The 26564-nt window shown below is 39.0% G+C and overlaps 1 protein-coding gene across 7 annotated transcripts in view; it reads right to left on the bottom strand.

Moving 5' to 3' along the window:
- Nucleotides 1-3094: 3094 nt before the first annotated feature.
- MDM2 (MDM2 proto-oncogene) overlaps nucleotides 3095-26564 on the bottom strand; it is a 43126-nt gene continuing 19656 nt past the window's right edge. For 3 of the 7 annotated variants that reach the window (XR_014295390.1, XR_014295391.1, XR_014295392.1), the window contains exons 11-13: nucleotides 25938-26015; nucleotides 22118-24215; nucleotides 3096-3167 (exon numbers count right to left, since the gene is read on the bottom strand). Coding sequence is in view for 1 of the 7 variants with exons in the window: in XM_082636825.1 (XP_082492951.1) it covers nucleotides 23640-24215; nucleotides 25938-26015 (654 nt within the window). In the remaining 6 variants the exon portion in view is untranslated. Of the gene's footprint in view, nucleotides 3168-20775; nucleotides 24216-25937; nucleotides 26016-26564 lie in introns of those variants that run through there. The other 4 variants (XR_014295393.1, XR_014295394.1, XR_014295389.1 and 1 more) reach the window with 3 other exon arrangements.

Here is a 26564-nt window from a genome sequence, read left to right as displayed (position 1 = left end):
TGTAAAGGGTCTGAGAAATCAAGCAGGAAAGAAATAGATTCCCCAAATAGACTAAGCCATGGAACCATTTTCTTAAATAAGTTAGCCTAGTACCATCTCTTTGAACTTATGTATCTAGAAATTTTGGAAAATGCTGGTATAGAGAGGGGTCTTTTGTCTTGAATAATATTTTATTGATTTCAAAGTGCTTTTGAAACACAGAATAATAAAAAATTTGCCTCTTCTAGGAATTGGATAACTAACAGCCCTAACCCTCATCCCTTCATCGATGCAACCTCTTAACATCGAATTTCTAGTCATAGGACAGAGAGGTTGGGCTTAAGGGTATGTTTGCCCCCTGAAACATGCTAAACAAATAATAGTTTAAATAAGACAAGACTGAGTAGGAACTAATTTACAGGTACCAATTTCTAAAAAGTGACAAATGTCTCAATTTTGAAAATGAATTGGGGCCAGTTTTTCTATTTTCAAAAGAGAATTCATTATATAGGACCGCCTTTAGCAGGAGTTTCCTGGTATATCTTAGCTAGACCTTGATACTTTTTTTAAAAAATTTTTTGGCCGTACCACGCAACATATGGGATCTTAGTTCCCCAGCCAGGGATCGAATTCACACCCCCTGCAGTGGAAGTGCAGAGTCTTAACCACTGGACGGCCAGGGAAGTCCCTAGACATTGATAATTAAATTTGCAGCTCCTTATTACTCCCTACGCCACCGTCCAAAGCAAAGTACAAATGAACTAAATTTTAAACTATTAGGCATAGAGGAGAAAAAAGTAAAAGAAGATAAACTGTAAAAAGGATTAGTCAGCTTTTTGGTTGGTAGTATGTTTTCGTTTTTTCCTACTTCATTTTTGAAATTTTCTACTAACTACTTTTAGAATGAAAGAAAGGCAACTGATTTTAAAAATGGAACCTCAGGGCTTCCCTGGTGGTGCAGTGGTTGAGAGTCCGCCTGCCGATGCAAGGGACATGGGTTCGTGCCCCGGTCCGGGAAGATCCCACATGCCGCGGAGCGGCTGGGCCCGTGAGCCATGGCCGCTGAGCCTGCGCGTCTGGAGCCTGTGCTCCGCAACGGGAGAGGCCGCAACAGTGAGAGGCCCGTGTACCGCAAAAAAAAAAAAAAAGAAACCTCAAATTTCAGAAGCACCAGCGTACACAATTGCTACACCTTCTTACGTATTCATTGAAATTTCCAGATCTTAAAATAATAGTTTATTAACTTGGCTCAGTTAAACTTTTCCCTAATTGATCAAGAACATGTTCTTCAACACTAACACATAGTATTTTTACACAGTGTTTGTCTCATGAAGCCCTGAAGGGTGAATAGTGAAGGATTTCAGGACCAAAATGTGTAACAACTCCCATTATTTCTTTGCTTTCTAGCCCAGCAATCTGTCTTCCAGGAGTATTCTGTACTTACTGTTAGGAACCTACCTACCAGTAGTTAGGAGCTGACGGTTGCCTTCCGAGAACTCCCAATGCGGTGCTTCCACCTGGTGGTTAAAGTGCTTTACTACAGAGACCTGGTCTCACATGCCTCTTAAAAAAGAAAAATGAACGATTGTGAGAAAAGATGAAAAAAAGTTTTTTTAATACAGAGGGCTGTTCTGTTTTTAAGAAAAGCTTTCCCAATTCTATTACAAGTCTGATACCATATCAACTTTTAAAGACCACTGTTTCCTTAGAATGTTTCTCTTTTGCCATGTAAGTAATTTATTGCATGGACAGTATTTTTTCAGGATGATTTTACAACTGTCTTGTCCTCTTGTAAATTAGAGAAAACTGCACCGCTGATTTCCTTGCCAAGCAACATCCTTTACTGAATGCCTACTGTGCACACAATGCATTATATGAGGCACCCTGGGGGAACAAGGCAACACAAAAGGATGTTACAATCTGCTACTGAAAGATACAAAGCAGCAAGGCAGTGAATTTAAGTGTAAACAGAGTACCAGGCAACGTGGGAAAAAAAAGGGCGGGGTGAATTCAAGCCTAGCTCAGTGGGTTTATGGTCATGAATGGATGCAAGGAGGATATTATTAAATGACTTCTGGTCCTTCCCACCCGCCAGACTCCATCCCAGGCTCTATGCATTTATTGTCTCTAATTCTAAGGCCACTAAGCAGGTAAGTACCAGATCTGCTATTTTGAATTTAGCCTGTCCCAGTCCACTAGGATGAAAATTAAAAGTCATGAGAGACTCAGGAGGCCTGTGACCTTTGTTGCAGCAAGAAAGATGAGAGAAGAGAGTGGTGAAAAGAAAGCACCTGTTCCACAGACAGCTGTAAAAGTAAAATGATCAGGCAAACATCTGAGATAATGTCCAACAAGCAGTGAAATTATTGAAGTTTTTTTTTAATATTTAAATCAGGGAAGCAACATAAAGATATCTGTAAATTATCTATAAATGAACCAAAAAAAAAAATAAATAAAGGTGGTGAAGTCAATTTAGGCAGATGTTACTGTGATCTTGGAAGGAGGCCTAATACAGGTTATGCCTGGAAAGGTGTGAACCAAAAATAAGCACATAAAAATACTAAAACTTAACTGAGAAATAAATGAAATTCACCTAACATGACAGTAACAAAAAATGTTTTGGAAAAGTTGAAATTTTGAATATGAAAGATATTTTGATAAGCTGACTTCAAGATGTTGGGTGAACATATAAATATAGTTGTATTCTGAAGGCAGATCTATGCGACTGAAAGAAGGATGAGAGGGCAATGTTGGGAATTCCCTGGTGGTCCAGTGGTTAGGATTCAATGCTTTCACTGCCATGGGCCCGGGTTTCATCCCTGGTCAGGGAACTAAGATCCCGCAAGCCGCGGCAAAAAAAAAAAAAAAAAAAAAGAGAGAGAGAGAGAGAGAGAGAGAGAGAGAGAGAGAGAGAGAGGCAATGTCTATCAATTTTTTTAAATAGGAATTTTTAAAGGAGAGTTTTAGAAGAAGAGTGATAAGAATTTAAGTATGTTTCAGGATCACCACCCTCCTAAAAACAATCAATTATGGTTCTCTTATCCAAAATAATAATATTCTAACAATATTTTAATATATAATTTCAAATGCATTACCTGCTAGTAAGTTACTAAACACACGTGGAGTCTCCCAACTGCTTGTCACTTCACAATGCCCTTGTTCTATTTTATGTTGCTCTTTGCTAGTTCCTGTTAAAAGTTCATTTTACAGTTTGTTATTATAATTAAACACTTCTGAGCACCTTCTAAATGTGCTGGTGCTTTCAGATAATTATCTTTTTAAAGCAGTATTTGTAAATGTCAAAAATTCCCTATCATATCTAATTGAAAGCTGGCTGCATGATAGACAATATGGCTACAAACTTTTAAACAACTGGTACTTTTTAAAGAATTATTAAGAAATAATTTTTTTTATAAATACTAAATCAAAACCCAATTCAGAATCCACATAACCAGAAAATGCAACTACCAACTTTTCACAATACAATGAATGACTACTTGCAGTTATTGTCATCAGTCTACAGACCTAAACGCTAATCAGTACCTTTAAAACATTTAAAACCTTTAAACATTTAAACCTTTAAAACCATTTAAAACATTTATTAAAATTAAAAATCTAAATTATGCCAACAACTAACCCTGGTTTAGCTTTGGGACCCACAATCTCCTGCTTTTAAAGCCGGCTTCAAGACTCAAGTCCCAGTGCTTTGATTCAATCAATAAACTCTTATTGAGCACCTATATGTGTATCACAATCAAGATGTTCTTGGCTTCATGGAATTTAGTTTCATAGATGACACAGAGAAGTTACAGGCAATTACGATAGGGCTTTTCATGCTGACCAGTGACAGGGTAGCTAACCCTAGTCCCATCCATGTACTAGCTACATCCTTTCCAGACCGTTCAGAACTATCACGTGTTGAGAAACCACTTAAGCCAGGCTGCCATATGGTAACACGAGTGAACAGGATAGGGAGACAACAGCATTTCGTGGCCCAACTAAATTGTAACATCATTCTCTCATGTTGGTCTTATTCGATGCCTTAGAGGCTCCCAACTGCCCATATATGTGTACTTCCAAAGTGGGCGGGCATGGCCCTTCCAAAAAAAAAAAGAAGCATATTCAGACTACTGCCTTTGATTATCCAAATAGATGATATTCAAATATAATTTTTATTTTAACAAAACTAATTATAATGGGGGAGAAATGTGGCCAAGATGGCAGAAAAGGAAAACCCTGAGCACACCTCCTCCCATGGGCACACCAAAATTACAACAGGGAAACTATTGATGAGAAAAACTGGAAGACTAGCAGAAAAGATCTTCAACCAAAGATATAAAGAAGGAACCACAATGAGCAGGGTAAGAGGATTGGTGACGTAGTATAGTCAAAATCCATACCCGCGGGTGTGTCACCCACCAAGGAGCAAGTGGTCAGCCCCACACTGGGCTCCCCAGCCCGGGGCGTCCTGCACCAAGAGGATGAGCCCCTAGAATGTCTGACTTTAAAGGCCAGCAGGGCTTACTTTTGGGAGAGCCAGAGGGCTGTGGGAAATAGAGACACCACTCTCAAAGGTGCACACAAACTCTCACATCCTCCAGGACCCAGAGTATAAGCAGTAATTTGAAAGGAGCTTCAGTCCCACCATCTGATCTTGGAGTCTCCTGGAGAGGTAGGAGGCAACTGCAGCTCACCCTGGGGACACAGACACTGGCAGCAACCATCTTTGGGAGCTTGCTCTACCACATGAACACTGTGCTGGCAAGTGCCATTTTGGAGTCCTTGCTCTAGCTTATTAGCCTTGGGATCCAGCCCCTCCCACCAGCCCGTGATTATCAGTACTGGGATGCCTTAGCCCAAGCAACCAACCAGGTGGAGAGACAGCCCCACCCACCACCAGGCCTGCTGCCTTAAGATCCCCTGAGCCCACAGTCAACCCAGGACCTGGCTCTGTCTACCAGAGGCCTCAGACCCTGGCCCTGCCTACCAATGGGCTGGCACTAGCCACAGGACCAGGCTCACCAACCAGTGGGTAGACACCAGTCCCAGGATCTCAGGGGCACCAGCCCTACCCACCACCAGGCCAAAACACCAACTCCAGGACCCCCAGGACACTGCAGCTAAAGACTCCAGGACCTGGATCTGCCAACCAGTGAGCCAGCACTAGCCCCTGGACACCCTGGGCCTTGGCCCTGCCCACCATCAGGTGGACACCAGCCCCAGGACCACTTCAACCCTGCAGCCTACAGTATCAGGACCCAGCCCACCCACCAGTAGGCCTGCACCAGTCACAAGACCCTTTGGGCCCTGGCCCTGCCCAACAGCAGGCCAAAATCAGCTCTGGGACACCTTGGGACCCTCAGCCAGATGGTCCAGGATCCAGCCCCACCTACCAGCAGGACACCAGCTCTAGGACCCTTAGGGCCCTGCAGCCAGAGACCTGGGAATGCAGTTCTGCCCACCAGTGAGCTAGCACTAGCTCCAGCACTGTCTACCTGCAGGCTAACACCAGCCCAAGGAACCCCAGGCCCCAATCCCACCCACCAGCAGGCAGACACCAGCTCCAAGACCCTTTGGACCCATTAGCCAGCTGCCCCAGGCACCAGCCCCATTCCCCAGTAGGCCAACACCGGCTTTGGGACACCTCAGACCCAGCAGCCAGCTGTGTCAGGAACTGGCCCCACCCACCAGCAAGCCAACATTAGATCCAGGACACACTCCCCCACCTCCATCCCCCGTAACCACCCACTCTAGTACCGGGCTCCACTCACTAGTGGATTAGCTGGAGCCCAGGATCCCCCAGGGCAACCTTATAATCCAACCCTACCCACCAGCAGATGGCAGCCTCTGCACAAGGCAGGGCTTGGAAACCAACCAGAACAGGGCCAGCCACACCCACCAGATGGCCCATAGTAATCAGCCCACCACAACAGAAGGGTTCAAGCAGCCCAAATAGGGGGCACCCTTAGAGCATATAGCCCTAGTCACCAGGTAATGATCATAATGATGTTCAGAACTTTAGATAAAGTGCTATGGGTGAAAAGAGCAAAAAGTTAGACAGTTTTAATGAAGAGTTAGAAAATATAAAGAAGAGCCAAACAGAGATGAAGAATACAATAACTGAAATGAAAAATACACTAGAAAGAATCAACAGTAGATTAGATGGTACAGAGGAATGGATCCACAAGCTAGAAGACAGAGTAGTGGGAATCACTGGAGCTGAACAGAAAAAGCAAACAAACAAGCAAACAAATAAAAAGAAATTAGGACAATCCCAATGTTCATAGCAGCATTATTTACAATAGCCAAGATATGGAAGCAACCTAAGTGTCCATCAACAGACAAATGGATAAATAAGATGTGATATATATACAATGGAATACTACTCAGCCATAAAAAAGAATGGAATTTTGCCATTTGAAACATGGATGGACTTGAAAGGTGTTATGTTTAGTGAAATAAGTCAGACAAAGCCAAATAATGTACGATATCACTTATATGTATAATCTGAAAAATAAAACAAACTTGTGAATGTAACAAAAAGAAACAGACTTACAAATAGAAACAAGCTAGTGTTTACCAGTGGGGAGAGGGGAGAAGGAAGAGGGGAGGGGCAAGATAGGGGTAGAAGATTAACAGGTACAAACTACTATGTATAAAATAAATAAGCTACAAGGATATATTGTGCAGCACAGGGAATATAGCTAATATTTTGTAACTATAAATGGGGTATAATCTTTGAAAATTGTGAATCACTGTTTTACACCTGAAATTTATATTGTACATCAACTATACTTCAATTAAAAAAAAAAAAGAAAATGAGGAGTTTAAGAGACCTGAGGGACATCTAGCGTACCAACATTCACATTATAGAAGTCTCAGAAGGAGAAGAGAGAAAGGGGCAGAGAATATGTATGAGGACAGAATAGCTAAAATCTTCCCTAACCTGGGAAAGAAAACAGACATCCAGGTCCAGGAAGCCCAGAGAATCCCAGACAGGATCAACCCAGAGGACCACACCAAGACAAAAACAGAATGGCAGGACTTCCCTGGTGGTCCAGTAGGTAAGACTGCACACTCCCAGTGCAGGAGGCCTGGGTTCAATCCCTGTTCGGGGAACTAGATCCCACATGCATGCCATAACTAAGAGTCTGCATGTCACAATTGAAAGTCCACATGCTGCAACTAAGAAGTCCACATGGAACTAAAAAAAAAAAAAAAAAGATCCCACATGCCACAACTAAGAGCCAGTGCAGCCAAAATAAATGAATGATAAATATTTTTAAAAATTAAATGGCAAAAATTAAAGATAAAGAGAGAATATTAAAGGCAGCAAAGGAAAAGCAACTACTTATGTACAAGGGAACTCCCATAAGGCTATAAGCTGACTTTTCAGTAGAAACTCTGCAGGTCAGAAGGGAGTGGCACAATATACTTAAAGTGATGAAAGGGAAAAACCTACAACAAAAAATACTCTACCAGGCAAGGCTTTCACTTGAGAGTGAGATCAAAAGTTTTACAGACAAGCAAAAGCTAAAAGAGTTCAGCATCAGCAAACCAACTTTACAAGAAATGTTAAGGGGACTTCCTAAGTGGAAAAAAGAAAAAAAAAGCCACAACTAGAAAAATGGAAACTACAAAAGGAAAAATCTCACTGGTAAAGGCAAATATACAGTAAAGGTAGTCAGTCAACCATGTACAAAGCTAGTAAGAAGGTTAAAAGACAAAAGTAGTAAAATTGTCTATATCCACAATAAGTAGTTAGGGGATACACACACAAAAAAGATGTAAAATGTGATGTCAAAAACAGTTAACATGGGGGGAATGATTAGTAAAAATGCAGGATTGCTGAAATGCATTTGAACTTAAGAGATCAGCAACTTAAAATAATCATAGATAGGTAGGTAGATAGATAGACAGACAGATAGATACCTCATGGTAACTAGAAACCAAAAACCTATAATATAAACACACAGAAAAAAGAAAGGAATTCAAACATAACATTAAAGACCATCTTCAAATCACAAGGGAAGAGATCAAAAGGACCAAAAACAAATATAAAAACAACCCCAAAGCAATTAACGAAATGGCAGTAAGTACATACCTATCAAAAATCACATTAAATGTAAATGAACTAAATGCTCCAATCAAAACACACAGAATGGCTCAACAGCTACAAAAACAATACCAATATATATGCTGCCTACAAAAGACTCGCTTCAGATCTGAAGAAACATACAAACTGAAAGTAAGAGAATAGAAAAGTATTCCATGCAAGTGGAAATTAAAACAACAACAACCACAACGAGGTAGCAGTACTTCCATCAGACAGAATAGATTTGAAAATAAAGACAGTCACAAGAGACCAAAGACAATACATAATGATAAAGGGGTAAACCTAAAGAAAAGATACATAACAGTTATAAATGCACCTAACATAGGCGCACCTAAACACATAAAGCAGGGACTTCCCTGGTGGCGCAGTGGTTAAGAACCTGCCTGCCAGTGCAGGTGACACAGGTTCGCGCTCTGGTCCGGGAAGATCCCACATGCCGTGGAGCAACTAAGCCCATGCACCACAACTACTGAGACGGCACCCTAGAGCCCACGAGCCACAACTACTGAGCCTGCATGTCAAAACTACTGAACCCACTCGCCTAAAGCCTGTGCTCTGCAACAGAGAAGCCACTGCAGTGAGAAGCCTGCACACCACAACAAAGAGTAGCCTCCACTAGTCGCAATTAGAGAAAGCCCATCTGCAGCAACAAAAGACCCAATGCAGCCAAAAATAAATATATAAATAAGTAAGTACATTTCTTTTTAAAAAAACACATAAAGCAATATTAACAGACATAAAGGGAGAAACTGACAGTAATACAATAATACTAGGTAGGCCTTAAATGACATATTAGACCACATGAACTTAATAGATATATACAGAACATTTCATCCAAAAGCCACAGAATACATTCTTTTCAAATGCACAAGGAATATGCTCCAGGACAGATCACATACTAGGCCACAAAACAAGTCTCCATAAATGTAACAAAACTGAAATCATATCAAGCATCTTTTCTGACCACAATCAACTATAATAAAAAAACTGCAAAAAACACAACCCGAAAACAATGAACAAAATGGCAATAAGTACATACCTATCAATAATCACATTAAATGTGAATGTGAGGCTAAACAATATGCTACTAAACAACCAATGGATCACTGAAGATATCAAAAAAGAAATTTAAAAATACCTGGAAACAAATGAAAACAAAAATACAACAATCCAAAATCTATGGGATGCAGCAAAAGCAGTTCTAAAAGAAAAGTTTACAGTGACATAAGCCTACCTCAGGAAAGAAGAAAAAACCTGAAATAAACAACCTAATCTTACACCTAAAGGAACCAGAAAAGGAAGAACAAATAAAACCCAAAGTTAGTAGAGGGAAAGAAATCATAAAGATTAGAGCAGAAATATAAGAAATAGAGACTAAAAAAACTACAGAAAAGATTAATGAAACTAAGAGCTGGTTCTCTGAAAATATAAAAAAAAAATTGATAAACCAGACTTGACAAGAAAAAAAAGAGAGCCCAAATCAATAAAATCAGAAATGAAAAAGAAGTTACAATTGCCACCACAGAATTACAAAGGATGATAAAAGATTACTACAAATAATTATATACCAATAAAATGGACAACCTCAAAGAAATGACAAATTCCTAGAAATGTACAATGTCCTCAGAATGAACCAGGAAGAAATAGAAAATATGAATAGACCAATTACCAGTAATAGAATTGAATCAGTAATAAAACAACTCCCAAAAAACAGAAGTCCAGGACCAGATGGCTTCACAGGTGAATCCTACCATTTAGAGAAGAGTTAACACCGATTCTTCTCAAACTATTCGAAAAACTGCAGAGGAAGGAACACTTCCAAACGTATTCTATAAGACCAGTATCATCCTGCTACTAAACCCAGACAAAGATATCACAAAAAAAGAAAGTTGCAGGCCAATATCATTTATGAACACAGATGCAAAAATCCTCAACAAAATATTAGCAAACTGAATTCAACAATTCATTAAAAGGATCATACACCAGGATCAAGTGGGATTTATACCAGGGATGCAAGGATGGATCAATATCCACAAACTAATCAATGTGATACACCACATTAACAAAATGATGAAAAAAAATCATATGATCTCAATAGATGTAGAAAATTTTGACAACATTCAACACCATTTATGATAAAAACCCTCAACAAAGTGGGTACAGAGGGAACATATCTCAAAATAATAAAGGCCATATATGACAAGGCCACAGCTAATGTCATACTCAATGGTGAAAAGGCGAAAGCATCTCCTCTAAGATCAGGAAAAAGACAATGATGCCCATTCTTGTCACTTTTACTCATCATAGTATTGGAAGTCCTAGTCACAGCAATCAAGTAAGAAAAAGAAATAAAGGGAATCCAAACTGCAAAGAAAGAAGTAAAACTGTCACTGTTTACAGATAACATGATACTACACATAGAAATTCCTGGGAATTCCCTGCCAGTCCAGTGGTTCGGACTCGGTGCTCTCACTGTCAGGGCCCTGGGTTCAACCCCTGCTCGGGGAACTGAGATCCTACAAACCGCATGGCACACCAAAGAAAAGAAAATCCTGAAGACGCCACCAAAAACAACTAGAGCTCATCAATGAATTTGGTAAAGTTGCTGGAGACAAAATTAATTTACAGAAATCTTTTGCATTTCTATATGGTAACAGTGAACAATCAGAAAGAGAAATTAAGAAAACAATCCCATTTATAATTGCAACAAAAGGAATAAAATACTTAGGATAAATCTAACTAATGAGGTTACAGATGCTCAACATCACTAAAAATTACAGAAATGCAAATCAAAACTACCATGAGGTACCACCTCACACCAGGCAAAATGGCCATCAACAAAAAAAATCTACAAACAATAAATGCTGGAGAGGGTGCAGAGAAAAGGGAACCCTCTTGCACTATTGGTGAGAATGTAAATTGATACAGCCATTGTGGAGAACAGTATTGAGGTCCCTTAAAAAACTAAAAATAGAACTACGATATGACCCAGCAATCCCACTACTGGGCATATACCCAGAGAAAACCATAATTCAAAAAGACACATGTATCCCAACGTTCACTGCAGCACTACTTACAATTGCCAGGTCATGGAAGCAACCTAAGTGTCCATCAACAGAGGAATGGATAAAGATGTGGCGTGTGTGTGTGTGTGTGTGTGTGTGTGTGTGTGTGTAATATATATATATATATATATATATATATATATATATATAATGGAATATTACTCAGCCATAAAAAGAAATGAAACTGGGTCATTTGTAGAGATGTGGATGGACCTAGAGTCTGTCATAGAGTGAGGTAAGTCAGAAAGAGAAACACAAAATATCACGTTAAGGCATATATGTGGAATCTAGAAAAATGGTACAGATGAACCGGTTTGCAAGGCAGAAACAGTGACACAGGTGTAGAGAACAAACGTATGGACACCAAGGGGGGAAAGCAGTTGGGAGGAGAGTGGGATGAGTTCAGAGATTGGGCTTGCCATATATACACTAATATGTATAAAACAGATCATAAAAACCTGCTGTATTGGGCTTCCCTGGTGGCGCAGTGGTTGAGAGTCCGCCTGCCGATGCAGGGGACACGGGTTCGTGCCCCGATCCCGGAGGATCCCACATGCCGCGGAGCGGCTGGGCCCGCGAGCCATGGCCGCGGAGCCTGTGTGTCCGGAGCCTGTGCTCCGCAGCGGGAGAGGCCACAGCAGTGAGAGGCCCGTGTACAGAAAAAAAAAAAAAAAAAAAAAAAAACCTGCTGTATTAAAAAAAACAAATATATTAATGAATATAGGTGGAATCTAGAAAAATGATACAGATGAACCTATTTGCAGGGCAGGAACAGAAAGGCAGACATGGGGAACGGATGTGTGGACACAGGAGGGCAGGGGAGGGTGGGATGAATTGGGGGATTAGGTTTGACATAAATACACTACCATGTTTAAAATAATAGCTAGCGGGTATCTGTAAAACAGATACCGGCTGTACAGCTGTACAGCAGCGAGCTCATCTTGGTGCTCTGTGATGATCTAGATGGGTGGGATGGGGGTACGGAGGGAGGTCTAAGAGGGAGGGGATATATGTATACATACAGCAGATTCACTTCATTGTACAGCAGAAACTAACACTACATTGTAAAGCAATTATGCTCCAATAAAAAAAGAAATTAACAATCCCATTTATAACTGTGTCAAAAGAAATAAAATATTTAGAATAAATCTAACTAAGGAGGTTAAAGACCCGTACTTAGAAACTATAGAACATTGAGGAGACTGGTTCAAGATGGCAGAGAAGAAGGACGTGCTCTCATTCCCTCTTGCAAGAGCATCGGAATCACAACCAGCTGCTAAACAATCATCAACAGGAAGATACTGGAACTCACCAAAAAAGATACCCCACATCCAAAGACAAAGGAGAAGCCACAATGAGATGGTACGAGGGGCACAATCACAATAAAATCAAACCCCATTAACTGCTGGGTGGGTGACTCACAGACTGGAGAACACTTATATCACAGAGGTCCATCCACTGGAGTGAAGGTTCTGAGCCCGACATCAGGCTTCCCAACCTGGGGGTCCAGCAACGGGAGGAGGAATTCCTAGAGAATCAGACTTTGAAGCCTAGTGGGATTTGACTGCAGGGCTTCGACAGGACTGGGGAAAACAGAGACTCCACTCTTGGAGAGCACACACAAAGTAGTGTGCGCATCAGGACCCAGGGGAAGGAGCAGTGACCCCAGGGTAGACTGAACCAGACCTACGTGCTAGTGTTGGAGGGTCTCCTGCAGAGGCGGGGGTGGCTGTGTCTCACCGTGAGGACAAGGACACTGGCAGCAGAAGTTCTGGGAAGTGCTCCGTGGCGTGGGCCATCCCAGAGTCCACCATTAGCCCCACCAAAGAGCCCAGGTAGGCCCCAGTGTTGGTTCGCCTCAGGCCAAACAACCAACAGGGAGGGAACCCAGCCCCACCCATTAGCAGTCAAGCAGATTAAAGTTTTACTGAGCTCTGCCCATCAGAGCAACACCCAACTCTACCCACCACCCGTCCCTACCATCAGGAAATGTGCACAAGCCTCTTAGACAGCCTCATCCACAAGACGGCAGACAGCAGAAGAAAGAACTACAATCCTGCAGCCGGTGGAACAGAAACCACATTCACAGAAAAATAGACAAGATGAAAAGGCAGAGGGCTATGTACCAGATGAAGGAAAAAGATAAAACCCCAGAAAAACAATTAAATGAAGTGGAGATAGGCAACCTTCCAGAAAAATAATTCAGAATGATAGTGAAGATGATCCAGGACCTCGGAAAAAGAATGGAGGCAAAGATCGAGAAGATGCAAGGAATGCTTAACAAAGACCTAGAAAAATTAAAGAACAAACAGAGACAATATAATAACTAAAATGAAAACTGCACTAGAAGGAATCAATAGCAGAACTGAGGCAGAAGAACGGATAAGTGACCTGGAAGACAGAATGGTGGAATTCACTGTTGTGGAACAGAATAAAGAAAAAAGAATGAAAAGAAATGAAGACAGCCTAAGAGACCTCTGGGACAACATTAAAATAAACAACATTCACATTATAGGGGTCCCAGAAGGAGAAGAGAGAGAGAAAGGACCTGAGAAAATATTTCAAGAGATTATAGTCGAAAACTTTCCTAACACGGGAAAGGAAAAAGCCATCCAAGTCCAGGAAGTGCAGAGAGTCCCATACAGGATAAATCCAAGGAGAAACACACCAAGACACATAGTAATCGAATTAGCAAAAATTAAAGACAAAGAAAAATTATTGAAAGCAGCAAGGGAAAAATGACAAATAACATAGAAGGGAACTCCCATAAGGTTAAAAGCTGATTTCTCAGCAGAAACTCTACAAGCCAGAAGGGAGTGGCATGACATATTTAAAGTGTTGAAAGGGAAGAAACTACAACGAAGATTACTCATTCAGATTTGAGAAATCAAAAGCTTTACAGACAAGCAAAAGCTAAGAGAATTCAGCACCACCAAACCAGCTCTACAACAAATGCTAAAGGAACTTCTCTAAGTGCAAAACACAAGAGAAGAAAAGGACCTACAAAAACAAACCCAAAACAATTAAGACAATGGTCATAGGAACATGTATATCAATAATTACCTTAAACGTGAATGGATTAAATGCTCCAACCAAAAGACACAGGCTTGCTGAATGGATACAGAAACAAGACCCATCTATATGCTGTCTGCAAGAGACCCACTTTAGACCTAGGGACACATACAGACTGAAACTGAGGGGATGGAAAAAGATACTCCATGAAAATGGAAATCAAAGGAAAGCTGCTGTAGCAATACTCGTATCAGATAAAATAGACTTTAAAATAAAGAATGTTACAAGAGACAAGGAAGGACACTACATAATGATCAAGGGATCAACAATTTAACATATAAATATATATGCAATTTAAATTGCATAAATGTAACAACTTAAATATATATGCACCCAACACAGGAGCACCTCAATACATAAGGCAACTGCTAACAGCTATAAAAGAGGAAATCGACAGTAACACAATAATAATGGGGGACTTTAACACCTCAACTTAAACCAATGGACAGATCAGCCGAACAGAAAATTAATAAGGAAACACAAGCTTTAAATGACACAATAGACCAGATAGATTTAATTGATGTTAATAGGACATTCCATCCAAAAACAGGAGATTAAACTTTCTTCTCAAATGTGCACGGAACATTCTCCAGGATAGATCACATTTTGGGTCACAAATCAAGCCTCAGTAAATTTAAGAAAATTGAAATCATATCAAGCATCTTTTCTGACCACAACGTTATGAGATTAGAAATCAATTACAGGGGAAAAAACATAAACAACACAAACACATGGAGGCTAAACAATATGTTACTAAATAACCAAGAGATCACTGAAGAAGTCAAAGAGGAAATCAAAAGATACCTAGAGACAATGACAATGAAAACACAACAATCCAAAACCTATGGGATGCACCAAAAGCAGTTCTAAGAGGGAACTTTATAGCAACACAAGCCAAGCTCAAGAAACAAGTAAAATCTCAAAGAATCTAAAGTTACACCTAAAGGAACTAGAGAAAGAAGAACAAACAAAACCCAAGGTTAGCAGAAGGAAAGAAATCATAAAAATCAGAGCAGAGGGCTTCCCTGGTGGAGCAGTGGTTGAGAGTCTGCCTGCCGATGCAGGGGACACGGGTTTGTGCCCCGGTCAGGGAGGATCCCACATGCCGCGGAGCGGCTGGGCACGTGAGCCATGGCCGCTGAGCCTGCACATCCGGTGCCTGGGCTCCACAACGGGAGAGGCCACAACAGTGAGAGACCCGCGTACCGCAAAAAAAAAAAAAAAAAAAAAAAAAAATCAGAGTAGAAATAAATGAAATAGAAACAAAGAAAACAAGAGCAAAGATCAATAAAACTAAAAGCTGGTTCTTTGAGAAGATAAACAAAACTGATAAACCATTAGCCAGACTCATCAAGAAAAAGAGGGAGAGAACTCAAATCAATAAAATTAGAAATGAAAAAGGAGAAGTTACAACACACCACAGAAATACAAAGCATCCTAAGAGACTACTACAAGCAACTCTATGCCAATTAAATGGACAACCTGGAAGAAATGGACAAATTCTTAGAAAGATATAACCTTCCAAGACTGAACTAGGAAGAAATAGAAAATATGAACAGACCAATCACAAGTAATGAAAATGAAACTGTGACTAAAAATCTTCCAACAAACAAAAGTCCAGGACCAGATGGCTTCACAGGTGAATTCTATCAAACACTGAGAGAAGAGCTAACACCCATCCTTCTCAACCTCTTCCAAAAAATTGCAGAGGAAGGAACACTCATTCTATGAGGCCACCATCACCCCGATACCAAAACCAGACAAAGATACTACAAAAAAAGAAAATTACAGACCAATATCACTGATGAATATAGATGCAAAAATCCTCAACAAAATACTAGCAAACAGAATCCAACAACACATTAAAAGGATCATACACCATGATAAAGTGGGATTTATGCCAGGGATGCAAGGAATTCTTCAATATACACAAATCAATCAATGTGATACAGCATATTAACAAACTGAAGAAGAAAAACCATATGATCATCTCAATAGATGCAGAAAAAGCTTTTGACAAAATTCAACACCTATTTATAAAAACTCTCCAGAAAGTGGGCATAGAGGGAACCTACCCCAACATAATAAAGACCCTATACGACAAACCCACAGCAAACATCATTCTCAATGGTGAAAAACTGAAATCATTTCCTCTAACATCAGGAAAAAGACAAGGATGTCCACTCTTGCCACTTATTCAACATAGTTTTGGAAGTCCTAGCCACAGCAATCAGAGAAGAAAAAGAAATAAAAGGAATACCAATTGGAAAAGAAGAATTAAAACTGTCACTGTTTGCAGATGACATGATACTATACATAGAGAATCCTAAAGATGCCACCAGAAAACTACTAGAGCTAATCAATGAATTTGGTAAAGTCACAGGATACAAAATTAATGCACAGAAATTTCTTGCATTCCTATACACTAATGATGAAAAGTCTGAAATAGAAATTAAGGAAACACTCCCATTTACCATTGCAACAAAAAGAATAAAATACCTAGGAATAAACCTACCTAGGGAGACAAAACATCTGTATGCAGGAAAAACTAAGACATGATGAAAGAAATTAAAAATGATACAAACAGATAGAGAGATATACCATGTTCTTGGATTGGAAGAATCAACATTGTGAAAATGACTATACTACCCAAAGCAATCTACAGATTCAATGAGATCCCTATCAAATTACCAATGACACTTTTTACAGAACTAGAACAAATCATCGTAAAATTTGTATGGAGACACAAAAGACCCCGAATAGCCAAAGCAGTCTTGAGGGAAAAAAATGGGAGATGGAGGAATCAGACTCCTTGAGTTCAGACTATACTACAAAGCTACAGTAATCAAGACAATATGGTACTGACATAATCAGAAATATAGATCAATGGAACAGGATAGAAAGCCCAGAGATAAAACCATGCACCTATGGTCAACTAATCTATGACAAAGGAGGCAAGGATATACAATGGAGAAGACAGTCTCTTCAATAAGTGGTGCTGGGAAAACTGGACAGCTACATGTAAAAGAATGAAATTAAAACATTCCCTAACACCATACACAAAAATAAACTCAAAATGGATTAGAGACCAAAATGTAAGGCTAGACACTATAAAACTCTTAGAGGAAAACACAGGAAGCACACTCTTTGACATAAATCACAGCAAGATATTTTTTGATCCACCTCCTAGAGTAATGGAAATAAAAACAAAAATAAACAAATGGAACCTAATGAAACTTCAAAGTTTTTGCAAAGCAAAAGAAACTACAAACAAGACGAAAACACACCCTCTGAATGGGAGAAAATATTTGCAAATGAATCACTGGACAAAGGATTAATCTCCAAAATATATAAACAGCGCATGCAGCTCAATATTAAAAAAACAAACAACCCAATCCAAAAATGGGCAGAAGACCTAAATAGACATTTCTCCAAAGACATAGAGATGGCCAAGAAGCACATGAAAATCTGCTCAACATCACTATTAGAGAAATGCAAATCAAAACTACAATGAGGTATCACCTCACACCAGTTAACATGGGCATCATCAGAAAATCTACAAACAACAAATGCTAGAGAGGGTGTGGAGAAAAGGGAACCCTCTTGCACTGCTGGTGGGAATGTAAAGTGATACAGCCACTATGGAGAACAGTATAGAGGTTCCTTAAAAAACTAAAAATAGAATTACCATATGACCCAGCAATCCCACTACTGGGCATATACCCTGAGAAAACATAATTCAAAAAGACACATGCACCCCAATGTTCACTGCAGCACTATTTACAATAGCCAGGTCATGGAAGCAACCTAAATGGTCATCTACAGATGAACAGATAAAGGAGATGTGGTATATATATATGATGGAATATTACTCAGCCATAAAAAGAAACGAAATTGGGTCATTTGTAGAGACGGGGATGAATCTAGAGACTGTCTTACAGAGTGAAGTAAGTCAGAAAAACAAATATCGTGTATTAATGCATGTATGTGGAACCTAGAAAAACGGTACAGATGAAACGGTTTACAGGGCAGAAATTGAGACACAGATGTAGAGAACAAACGTATGGACACCAAGGGGGGAAAGCTGCGGGGGGGGAGGCTGTGATGAAATCCAAGATTGGGATTGACATATATACACTAATATGTATAAAATGGATAACTAGTAAGAACCTGCTGTATAAATAATAAAATAAAATTCAAAAATTCAAAAAAGAAAACTACGGGCCATCGATGAAAGAAATTGAGAGACAGAAAGATATACTGTGTTCATGGATTGGAAGAATTAACATTATTAAAATGACCATACTATCCAAGGAAATCTACAGATCAATCTAATCCTTATCAAAATATCGATGGTATTTTTCACAGAATTTGTATGGAAACACACACACACACACACACACACACACACACACAAAACCCTGAACAGCCAAAACAATCAAGAAAAAAGAACAAAGCTGGAGGTCTCACGCTCCTTGGTTCAAACTATACTACAAAGCTAGCCATCAAAATAGTATGGTACTGCCACAAAAACAGACACATAGATCAATGGAACACAATACAGAGTCCAGAAAGAAACCCACACACTTATGGTCAATTAATCTATGACAAAGGAGGCAAGAATGTGCAACGGAAAAAAGACAGCCTCTTCAATAAGTGGTGTTGAGAAATCGAGACAACTATATGCAAAAGAAACTGGACTAGGCTCTCACACCATTCACAAAAATAAATTCAAAATAGATTAAGGAATTAAATGTAAGACCTGAAACCGTAAAACTTCTAGAAGAAAACAGGTAGTTTGCTGTTTGACATTGGTCTTAGTGATTTATTTTTTTTTTGGATATGTGTCCTCAGGCAAGGGAAACAAAAAGCAAAAAATCAACAAATGGGACTACATCAAACTAAAAAGCTTTTGCACAGCTAAAGAAACTATCAACAAAATGAAAAGACAACCTATTGAATGGGAGAAGATACTTGTAAATGATATATTTGACATGGGGTTAAAACCTAAAATATATTGATATAAAGAAGTCATACAACTAAGCATCAAAAAAAAAACAATCCTATTAAAAAATGGGCAGAAGATCTTAACAGACATTTCTCCAGAGAAGACATACAGATGGCCAACAGGTACATGAAAAGACGCTCAACATCCCTAATCATCAGGGAAATGCAAATCAAAATCACAATTGAGATATGCCTCACACCTGTCAGAATGGCTATTATCAGGACAACAAATAAGTGTTGGTGAGGAATCCTTGTACACTGTTGGTGGGCATGTAAATTGCTGCAGCCATTACAGAAAGCAGTATGGAGTTTCCTCAAAAAACTAAAAACAGAGCTACCATATGATCCAGCAATCCCACTCCAGGGCATATATCTAGAAAAAACCAAAGGCACTAATTCAAAAATTTACATGCAGCAGGACTTCGCTGGTGGTCCAGTGGTTAAGACTCCACACTTCCAACGCAGAGGTCACAGGTTCAATCCCTGGTCAGAGAACTAAAATCCCACATGCCTTGTGGTGCAGCCAAAAAAAAAAAATGTACATGCACCCCAACGTTCACGGTGGCACTGTTTACAACAGCAAATATATGGAAGCAACCCAAGTGTCCATTAGCAAACAATGGGTAAAGAAGATGTAGTACACACAAACACACACACATGGAATATTAGCCATAAAAAAAGAATAAAATCTTAACATTTGCAACAACATGTATGGACCAAGAGAGTATTATGCTAAGTGATAAGTCAGACAGAGAAAGACAAACACTTTTACTTATAAGTGGAATCTATAAAACGAACACAACAAAACAGAAAGAGTTATAGATACAGAGAACAAAGAGGTGGTTGCCAGAGAGAAGGGAGGTGAAAGGAGGAAAGAAATAAGTGAGGGACATTAAGAGGTACAAACCTTCAGTTGCAAACTATTTAAATGAGTCATGGTGTAAAATTTACACTGTGTGGATTATAGGCAATAACTATGTAATACCTTTGCATAGCAACATATAACGAGACTTACTGTGGTAATCATTTAAAATGTATAGAAATACCAAACCACTCTTGTATAACATGAACTAACATATCGATAGTACTGTAGGTCTTTATACTTACAAAAAAACCAAATAAATAGAAAAAGAGATCAGATTTTTGGTTACCAGAGGTGGGGAGTGGGGGGAGAGGGAAATGGATAAAGGCAATAAAATGGTACAAACTTCCAGTTATAAGTACTAAAGATATAATGTACAACATGATATATATAATTAACAGTGTGGTATGTCATATATGAAAGTTAAGAGAATAAACCCTGAGTTGTCATCACAAGAATAAAAATTTTCTGTCTTTAGTGTTGTGTCTATGAGATAATGTTCACTAAACTAATTGTAATAATCATTTCATGAATGTAAACAAGTCAAATCATTATGCTGTACACCTTAAACTTATACAGTACTGTATGTCAATTACCTCAATAATACTGGAAGGAAAAACTCATTATTATGGGAAAATTGCCTATAAGATCCAATAATCACATTTTTTAAACAATTCTTAAACATTTAATTTTTATTTGTAAATCAATAGAACGTATACTACACCTAAAAATTTAGACAATCAAGACTGCATTAGTAATGCATATATATATGGTGAATGAAACTCTATTTGCACCAATTTGAATGTCTTGTAAACAGCAGAATCACTGAATAATATACAGTTGTCCCTCAGTATCCATGGCGGATTGGTTCCAAGATGCACCCCCACCCCACCCCGGGACACCAAAATCTTCGATGCTCAAGTCCCTGATATAAAATGGTATGGTATTTGCATATAACCTATACACATACTCTCATATACTTTAAATCTCTAGATTTAAATACCTGACACAATGCAAATGCTATGTAGTTGCCAGTGCACAGCAAATTCAAGTGTTCTTTCTGAAACTTTCTGGAATCTTTTTCCTGAATATTTCCAAACCAGTGGTTGGTTAAATCCATGGATGCTGAATCCACAGGTATGGAGGGCTGACTGTACAGTGTTTATAATCTCATTTTTATTTCTCTGTCCTCAGAGGGGATCAATTCTACTTAGTTCTAGTTGAAGTATTATAAATCCCAAATTAATAAAGCTTTACTGTATTTGAGGACCACTCTTTGGCTAAGGTGCTGATCCCTTCAGCCATTACTTACATATCCATACATGGATAAGTCATATGTGTGTGTGGTTTTTGTTTTTAAAGTTTAATACAATGTTCTGTAACTGGCATTCAAACTTGCTGTGCAAAATTATCCCTCAGTTCTGTTCTAAACTCATAGCTCAGTTAATTTTATTGTCCTCACCTGAGTATGTACGACTGACATATATGGGAGAAATACACTGGGACCTTAAATCAAAGTTGTTATTTTCCACTATTTTGTTGAAGATTTACTATAAATCAAGATGTTAATCTATACAGTTTGAGAGTTATTTCAGAATTTTATGTTCTGATCCCGTCACTCTTATAGGATGTCATTCTATAATTTTTGGACAATTTAGAGAAGTTAGGACAATTTCAGCTAGTATAAAAACAAACAGTCCTTCTGTTTATTATATCCCTTACCATATCAAAGAGACTGGAGAATGAGAAATATATAAGTGCTACTTACATAGCACCAAAACAATCTACCTATTTCTTTTATCTAGAAAGAATACGGTAAGTCCCCTGCAATGAACGAGTTCAGTTCCGAGAGCCCGTTCGTAAGTCCAACAAAATTAGCCAAGGTACCTAACACAACTAACACAATCGGCTATATAGTCCTGTACTGTAATAGGTTTATAATATTTTCACACAAATAATACATAAAAAACCAACACAAAAAAGAAAGAAAACATTTTTAATCTTACAGTACAGTACCTTGAAAAGTACAGTAGTACAGTACAACAGCTGGCATACAGGGGCTGGCATCGAGTGAACAGGCAAGAAGTTACTGACTGAAGCAGGGAGAAGAGGTATGACAGAGCTGAAGGATTGTCAGCAACAGGAGATGGAGGGCAAGCTGCAATTTCACTCACACCTGACGTTGATGGCACCGGTTCTGGTTCCTTGCTGGATTCAATTCTACCTACCCTCTTGAAAAAATGATCCCATGATGTCTGGGTAGTAGCTCTTTTTCTCCTCATAGATAACACAGTAGCACTGGATTGCATTCTGAACGGCTGCTGCAACGTTCGTGTACCACTCCACGTTCGGATCCTGTGCCTCAAAAACTAACAGTGCCTCCTCAAATAAAGAAAAAACCCTTGCCATTTTCTGCATCATGAATCTCTTTGGTTCTTCTGTTACTTCTTCCTCTTGTCACTCCACTCTCTCAATTATTTTCACTTTTGTTTCCATCAGCAGTACCAGCTACATCACTGCTGCTTTTATGCTTGCTTCCAGACATCCTGGGCTTGAAATAAAGATACTACTATACTACTGTACTCTACACAGTAAAGTACACAAAAGCACAACCATTTGTAGGGGATGCACGCGCGTGACAATGTACTCCACTCACGTGAACTTTTGTAACATGCCAGCTCACGTTCGCATCTTTGAAAGTTAGCAATTTGAAGGTTCGTATGTAGGGGACTTATTTATTTTTTTTTTGCAGTACGCGGCCCTCTCACTGTTGTGGCCTCTCCCATTGTGGAGCACAGGCTCCGGACGCACAGGCTCAGCGGCCATGGCTCATGGGCCCAGCCGCTCCGCGGCATGTGGGATCTTCCCGGACCGGGGCACGAACCTGCGTCCCCTGCATCAGCAGGCGGACTCTCAACCACTGCGCCACCAGGGAAGCCCTGTAGGGGACTTATTATATTTTAAGAGGCTCTGAAAGACTAGAGAAACTAAGGATTGAAAAGTTTAAGAGTATGTAAAATTTAAATATTAAATCTTTCACACGAACTTTTCCTCCTTACATGAAAGGTACTGAATAAGTTACATTTAAATGTCCTACTTATATATTTTTTAAAAGGTCAGATACTCCTCATTTAAGACAAAAGTGGAAATTATTTTAAATAACGAGCAGTAGGAATTTCCCTGATGGTACAGGGTTAGGACTCTGCACTACCACTGCAGGGGGTGCGGGTTTGATCCCTGGCTGGGGAACTAAGATCCACATGCGGAGCAGTGCAGCCCAAAAAAAAGGGGGGGGGGCAGAGGGGTAAAGGAGGAACTCTATATCCAAACCCAAATTACATTAAAACCCAAACATAAAATATCAACAGAAGGGGCATTTTCCTAAAAGGAAGTAACTATTCACTAGTGGGAGAAATCTACATGTAGTAAGATACTTTCTTGCTTTGATACAGTTAAAAAAATAAAAATAAATTTCACATCTAAATCTTGGGGCTTATATAGTTAGAAATATATAATTCTACTTTTATAGGTAGTTCAACTAGGGGAAATAAGTTAGCACAATCATTTGAATTGGTTGTCTGCATACAGGGCAGGGCTTATTCCTTTTCTTTAGCTTCTTTGCACATGTAAAGCATGCCATAAGATGTCCTGTTTTGCCATGGACGATGCAACCATTTTTAGGTCGACCTTGGCAAATCACACAAGGTTCAATGGCATTAAGAGGAAAACTAGATTCCACACTTTCTTCTTTGTCTTGTGTTTCTTCCCTCTCAAACTCTTTGACATCTTCTTGGCTACTATAAATGATACTATTAGAAGTTGATGGCTGAGAATAGTCCTCACTTTCTTGGGATAGGGAGGCTTGTGTGATCTTATCATCATTTTCCTCAACACATGATTCTTTGGAATCATTCACTGTAGATTTCTTACAGTCAGGGACATCAAAGCCCTCTTCTACTTGTGCTGAGTTTTCTAGTTTGGCTTTCTCAAACATTTTCCCTTTATCTTTCCCTTTATCTTCAGGAAGCCAATTTTCACGAAGGGCCCAACATCTGTTGCAATGAGGTGGAAGGGGAGGATTCATTTCACTGCATGAAGTACACTTCCAATAGTCCTTCAAGGAAACAAGACAGTTAGCTTCCGTAACCCTTCAATAACCAGTCACAGCAACGCTAGCAACTTGTTCAATATGTCTAAGGTAAAATGTATCATACAGCTCAATTTTCAGCATTTCATGTCTTATATAAAGCACTCAACAGTCTTTCCTCAAGCATGAGCTTGTAAATACATTTTTTCCCCAGCCGAACTATGCTAAAAATTCTAAAATGAAAAACATATTCACCATGACCTTAACCATGTACCTGTAAAGTTATCTGTTCAATGACAGAGTTGGTTCATTTAGTTGAAGCAACTGCTATGGGATCTTCTCTGTAATGAGGCCTGTACCCACTCCACTCCCTTAAAGGCTCAAACCTGATACTGTGCCCAGTCCACCAAATCAATCTAGACAAAACTGTCAACCAGTCTGCCACTGACTAAGACTCTCTTAGAAGTGCTCTAAAACCAGGGCTCAACTGGGTGTTCCCTAACTTCACCCACAAAGGAAATGCTAAAACATTCTTTTCAGCAATCACGACCAGATAAACTCTGCCATCCTTGTCACTATCCAAAATGTATGCCCCTTACTTGTCTATCCTGTTGTGTTCTCGTCTCTGTAACTGCTCATTGCTTCATCCTTATTCCAACTTATTTCCCAAACCTTTCCACCCACTATGCAATCTGGATAACAAATTCCCCCACATTCCAAGCCTCTTTACTGAACATAGCCCTTATCTCCCTGCCTTACGAGAAGCATGGTTCTTGCCTGAGGACACTGTACATGTGAAACTTGCTATAAGAGGTTCTTCCTTATCTTGCCATGAATAATGTAACCATTTTTAAGTTGCCTGAAAAATGACATAAGGTATTAGCAATAAGGGTGGAAACTATTCATTCTCTCACAATGGTTCTTTCAAGTTGTAAAAGCAGGTATCTACTAAATGATAAAACCAAAGACAAAGGTCTTGTAATACAGAAAGAAAGTGCTTCAAGAGTCCAATAAATTACAAGATCTATGTCTAAAACATTTTACTCAGCCTGACATCAAATGACTCAACTAGTTACTTGAATTATTTTCTAATGTAGCAAAATGACTCAACTAGTTACTTGAATTATTTTCTAATGTAGCAAAATATTTTCCTAAGATTTTACAATTTCTCCTCCTTTTTAGTATTTGGATAATTAATAGTTGTTTCTATCTCAGAAAGAGAAAAATGAGATTTCCTATCCAAGTATAACAAAGGCAGTATTTAAGAACAAAAATTAAAGCAATAATATTTAGTTAAAAAAACACACATCCAATACCTGAGGAACCATATGAAGCATGAAATGTAAATGTTTAAGTCCAGATTTCGTTAATAGAAAATCCCACCACATATTCTAATACAAATCAATATGATATTCATATTTGATAAGATTGGAAAATGTTGGTAACTGTTAGACCTGAGTGATAAGTACAATGGAGATACATTATACCATTCTCTATGCTGTACATACCCAAAATTTTCCATAATGAAGTTCTTCAAAAGTTCGAATTCCAACACACAAAAAAACTAAAAAGTATAGCAACAGATCCCAACCCAGTAAAAGAACAAAAATATTTTAAATCATTAAAACTTAAAAAAAAAAGTTAACTTTATAAAAACTACCTCATGTCAAGAAGTAGACTAGACATATTTTTCTAATCTTGACTTCAATGTTATTTTTTGATTCCTTGAAAAAGTAAATGTATACTTACAGCTAAGGAAATTTCAGGATCTTCTTCAAATGAATCTGTATCACTCTCCCCTGCCTGATACACAGTAACTCGATATACCTAAGAAAAAGAAAAACAAAAAAAAACATTAGCATCAATTCATCACCTTTTTTCTTCAACCAGTAAGGCTTCTTAGTGATAAGTCCTAAACAAACAACATGTACTCAGTCATCCCTCCGTATCTGTGGGCAGACTGGTTACAGGACCCCCAAGGATACCTAAATCTGCAGATGCCCAAGTCCCTTACGTAAGGTGGCATAGTATTTGCATACAATCTATGCACATCCTCCCCTACACTTAAAATCATCTCTAGATTACTTATAATACCTAATATAAATGCTATGTGAAAAGTTGTAAATACAACGTAAATGCTATGTAAATAGTTGATGGCCCACAGCAAATTCAAGTTTTGCATTTTGGAACTTTCTGGAATTTTTTAATTTTTACTCGAATATTTCCAATCTGCACTTGGTTAAATCCGCCAATGTGGAACTCGCAAATACGGAGGTCCAATTATGTTATATATGAGAAATCTGAGACAAAGGTGCCATGGAATGAGTGAATATAAAGGGGGAGAAACGGAGGACGGTAAAATCCTCACCCACTATG

Source organism: Mesoplodon mirus (genome assembly GCF_964341445.2).
Source record: "Mesoplodon mirus genome assembly, chromosome: 11".
In the NCBI taxonomy this organism is placed as follows: Eukaryota; Metazoa; Chordata; class Mammalia; order Artiodactyla; family Ziphiidae; genus Mesoplodon; species Mesoplodon mirus.
This window is presented reverse-complemented; position numbering and strand designations above follow the sequence as displayed.